This window comes from Petaurus breviceps, unplaced genomic scaffold (assembly GCF_028583685.1).
Source record: "Petaurus breviceps papuanus isolate PSGF00001 unplaced genomic scaffold, PetGlider_PUasm1.0 90444, whole genome shotgun sequence".
Lineage (NCBI taxonomy): Eukaryota > Metazoa > Chordata > Mammalia > Diprotodontia > Petauridae > Petaurus > Petaurus breviceps.
The window spans coordinates 3,164,116-3,169,144 of record NW_027187256.1 but is presented as its reverse complement, the minus strand read 5'-3'; the positions used below and the strand labels follow the sequence as shown (position 1 = coordinate 3,169,144).

The 5,029-nt window shown below is 35.6% G+C and overlaps 1 protein-coding gene across 1 annotated transcript; it reads right to left on the bottom strand.

Moving 5' to 3' along the window:
- Nucleotides 1-1,861: 1,861 nt before the first annotated feature.
- LOC138177742 (olfactory receptor 51F2-like) lies at nucleotides 1,862-2,812 on the bottom strand. Its single transcript, XM_069108950.1, has one exon. It carries the CDS (start codon nucleotides 2,810-2,812, stop codon nucleotides 1,862-1,864), a length of 951 nt encoding a protein of 316 aa, XP_068965051.1.
- Nucleotides 2,813-5,029: the final 2,217 nt, after the last annotated feature.

Sequence of the window (5,029 nt, the reverse complement as noted above, 5' to 3'; positions counted from 1 at the left end):
ACAGAGAGAGAGAGAGAGAGACACAGAGAGAGAGAGAGAGAGAGAGAGAGAGAGACACACACAGAGAGAGAGAGACACACACACACAGAGAGAGACACACACACACACACACAGACAGAGAGAGAGAGAGACAGAGAGAGAGAGAGACAGAGAGAGAGACAGAGACAGAGACAGAGAGAGAGAGAGACAGAGACAGAGAGAGACAGAGAGACAGAGAGAGAGACAGAGAGAGAGAGACAGAGACAGAGAGAGACAGAGACAGAGAGAGACAGAGAGAGAGACAGAGAGAGACAGAGAGACAGAGACAGAGACAGAGAGACAGAGAGAGAGAGACAGAGAGAAACAGAAAGAGAGACAGAGAGAGAGAGACAGAGAAAGAGAGATGCATATATCTGTCTATCCATAATTATATGTATGTATACACACAAGCACATACATATGTATATATGTATGTATATACATTGTATTTATATAATTTTTAGAGAAATTAATTTGATCCTGTTTCTGCAAGTTTACTACTCTAATTAGAAAACTTTTACATCTTTGTCATTTCCCTTTTAAGGATAATATTCTCATATCATAAGGTACTTCAAGGACTAAATCTTATACAAGAATATATGACTATTAGCAAGTGGATGGCAAGTCCAAGAACTCGTTTATTTAGCTGCTTCAGAAAAGGAATTGACTACAACTGCAGATTAAAATAATAAGATATCTGTAAGTTGTATCCTCTTATAAGAACTCAGATGTTTCGGCATTAATCTATCAATTAATAGGTTTGACATTGCAATGACAATCTTCTACTGGTCACCTTGCCTGATTATAGAAATTTTTTTTATGAAATAAAAAGAAGGACATGGTTATGACAATAACAAGACTGTTTCTTTAAAGGCATAAATTGATCTGACACAATCTATGATAGGGGTAAAAAAAAATCCTTAGTTATGTTTTATTCAAGACAAGATTCATAGCGAACAACCAATTGCAAAGCAATGTTTCTCATTATTCATAGAATATCAAAGCCAGCATCAGAACTAACCAGGTGGGAAAATTTTCTGTTCCTCAAGAAAATAGCACACTGGGGAAAATGAGTCGAGGCTCTTACCTTGACCCATGCCAAAGTCACCCCCTCAAGTTTTCCCAGGAAAAGACATCCACTTGTAACAGTTCTCAGACTGCACTCCCTTTGGGCTGCACATGACATTTCCCTCGAATGGCAAACTATTGACTTAATGACAGTTCAGACAGTCATATCTTAAATAACAACTTAAAATAATACCAAATTATGTTCCCATGAGATTTTACCTCATATAGTAAGATTTCACCAATCACAGATTAATGTTAAGTTGTTATTTTTTCTCACATTTTAACAACAGTTAGCAAATAAACATATATAAGGACATCTTATTTGTCCTTCATTTCAATTTAAGAATATTTACATATCCAAGCTTCACACATACAGTAATACATGGTAATTTATTCAAAACCCCAGAAAAATGCTGACTATGTTAAGTTTCCAATCTGTATTGCCTATTCACCCTTAAGGCAACATTAAAATCTCTGAATCTAAGGAAATTTGCTAATATGTTAACTCAAAGTTGTAACTCTAATACAAACTATTTATTAAAAGGTACAGTTTCATGATTTTCACAAGTGATAGTCAAATAATCTATCATATAAAACTCATTCTTTAGTATAAGCAAATCTATAAGTCCCCAAATTTGACTGAATGTTATCCTAATTTCTCCAACTCCTTACTTAAAAATTTTATCACAAATACCTTCTCTAATTTTTTGTACATATGAGTCATTTTTCTCTTTTAATCTCTTTGAGAAAGAGCATCCTTTTTATAATTTTGCAGTCATGCCTGGTGCCCCATGTTAATAAAATGCTTAATAATAGCCCTTCGTATCTGTTTGGTCTTCACACTGTAGATAATTGGATTAAGAACAGGTGGGATAAGGAGGAAGACATTGGCCATCATGGTATGGATGAAAGGGGGTGCCTTCCGACCATATCTGTGCACAAGAGACAAACTGACAAGGGGAATATAGAAAATAGCAACTGCACTAATATGAGAGACACATGTATTAAAAGCCTTGTGTCGTTCCTCAGGAGATGCAATATTTAAAACTGAACGGATGATCATGACATAAGATATAAGAATACAAGGGCAGTCAATGCCTGTCGTTGAAAAGAGGGCAAAAAGTCCCATGATGCTGTTAACCCTGTTGTCATTACATGACAGCTTGATCACATCCACATGGTAGCAATAAGAGTGAGAAAGAACCTTTGACCGACAAAATGACAGTCTTTTGAGAAGCAGAACCACTGGAGTCATGACTGCAACATCTCTTACAGCCACAGCCACACCAATTTGAGCAATCTTGGTGTTGGTTAGAATAGTGGCATAATGCAGTGGGGCACAGATCGCCACAAAGCGGTCAAAGGCCATAGCTAGGAGCACACCAGACTCCATGAATGTTAGTCCATGGAGGAAAAACATTTGTATGATGCAAGCATCAAGGTTGATCTCTCTGTTATTGAACCAGAAAACTCCCAGTGTGGTAGAAAGAGTACAGATAGTCAGGCCCAGGTCTGTGACTGAGAGCATTGAGAGGAAATAATACATGGGTTCATGGAGACTCTGTTCACTGATCACTACAAATAGAATCATGCTGTTCCCAAAGAGGGCAATGGCATATAACAGGCAGATGGGAATGGAGATCCATATTTGAGATGATCCAAGACCAGGAATTCCAGTCAACAAAAAAATCAGTGGCTGGGAAGTGGTATTATTGAAAGCTGACATGGTGGGCTGAGGAGACAAATAATGAAATAAATAATGAAGTAAATGATGAAATTTTATACCCTTAAAAAATGTTACAATTTATGCACACAACTCACCCTCACCCAAAGGATCCTTCAAGATTTTTCTTTCCAGATGTTTATATTCACTGAATGGTTGGATTATTTAAGTTATTTAAAAGAAAAAAAAAACTATTTTGTACCTTATGACCAGAGGGTCCTTATTATAGTTATGTAATCACCAGACATATGTATTCTATTATCTGATTTATCAGCAACAGACCCTACAGAAGACCTATCACTATAAATCCCTTCCTCTTTTTGTATTTGCTTGTATAGGATGTTTGCCAGAATTTCTTTGCAGAATAATGCCATGTTCATATTTGTTTGTTTTTTAAATCCTGTGTCTCTCTATTTCATCCACACTTGAAGTGCTGGAAAGTTGACCTGCTACATCTTTATCTGACTCAGTTTATCCCTTTTTTGGAAACTTAGTAGACTCTTCTCTGAGGTCCCACTATATTGCTGTCAGACTTAGAGAAGATTAAATGATTTATCCCACTGTAACTCAAAATTCGCAAACTCAAGAAATTGACTACCCTCAGTTTCTCTGATAATTATGATTACAAGCACATGCCATCATACCTGACAACAATGCCATGTTTTATGAATAATGTGTGAGGAGATATCTAATTTATAAGAATTTTCATAAGTAAGCTGTTTATTCAGACTAGGAGAAGAAGTAAAAATAGTGCTGTTTCTTGTATAAATGTGAATTCAAATATAAGACTTCCCTTGACACACTTGGAATATTCTGAGGAATCAGTTCAGAAACAAACATATGTGCCCATACAAAGAGAGAATACAAACAAAACCTATGCTTGAACTCTCAGTGTGGTTCCTCAGGAAAGTTTGGGGAGAGAAGAAAAAAAAATCATCTCCATAGTAAGCATTTTTGAAAGTGGTTTGATAGATGATGGGCTTATGTAGGCCTCTGGGAAGGATGATATAGGGAAGGATATGTAGGGAAGGACTGAAGCTTAATGGATGGATCATTATTATTCATAGAACTATAGGCTTTTAGAGGTGTGAGAACCTGGTAGGTAATAATGTTCAGATCCCTCTCCACTGCATTGATTAATTTTACAACATCTTTATTAGCTTACTATCTGGACTTTATTTTAAATCTTCAAACATAAGGAAGTCACTATTACAAAAATCTCATTTTCAGATGAATTGAAGAGCTAGCTAAGATTAGCCAGGTCAAGAGAAGACTGACGAAGGATCCAATAAAAATTTTCTTGGAACTGAATACTGTTTCAAAGAAGATGTAGACCTGGTTTATGGGTTTTTAAATAGTAGTGAGGATGGTTTAATGGAAGTTATAGGAATGGAAATTTCTGTTAAATTTAAGGGAAAACTTTCCAAATGTTATAGATGTTCATCAGTGAGATAGGCTCGCTCATGAGCTGTAAATTCCTTGAAATTATCAGAGGATGGACAGCTATATGTCATGGATGTTTACAAGAATCCTATGATAAATTGAAAGAAGTACATTATATAAGAACTCCAAGAGATCTGAGTGGCTGTCTAGTTGAGGGACTCTTAACCTGCGGACCTTGTATGAAATATCAATTGGGTCCACAAACTTCTATGGGGAAAAAATGCATCTTTTTTACACTATAAATTGTTTTCTTTGTAATCCTATATTAAAAGAATATTTTAAAGAGCTTTTTAAAACTAATGTTATGAGAATAGGTTTATAAAATTCATTATGTTGCCAGTGAGGTTTATGACACACATAAAAGCTGAGAACCCCTGCTCTAGTTAAATCACTCATTTTACAAATGGGAAAACTAAGACCCATAGATGTTAATTGACTTAACCAAGGTTATACAGGTAGTAAATATCAAATTGAGATTGATGAACTAAATAATGTGCCTGAATTTTAGCAAGATACTTGATAACCTTTCTCAGGTCTCAATTAATATACCATCTACTTAGAAGTCTTGATACTAATGCCTTTTTTCTATTGGTAATCAACAATTTATTCTGTCTAAATTGTGTTTGTATGCTGTTGTTTTCCTGTTGTCTCTTTAATTAGATTGTGAGTTTGAGTTCAGGAATTGTCTTTTGTCTCTCTTTGTATCTCCAATGCTTAGCACAATGCCTGGTACACAGTAAGTCCTTGAGAAATGCTTGTTGACTGACTGAAATCATG

Bases quoted from the DNA above. Each gene is read 5' to 3' on its own strand.
- LOC138177742 (XM_069108950.1), bottom strand. From the start codon at position 2,812: ATGTCAGCTTTCAATAATACCACTTCCCAGCCACTGATTTTTTTGTTG.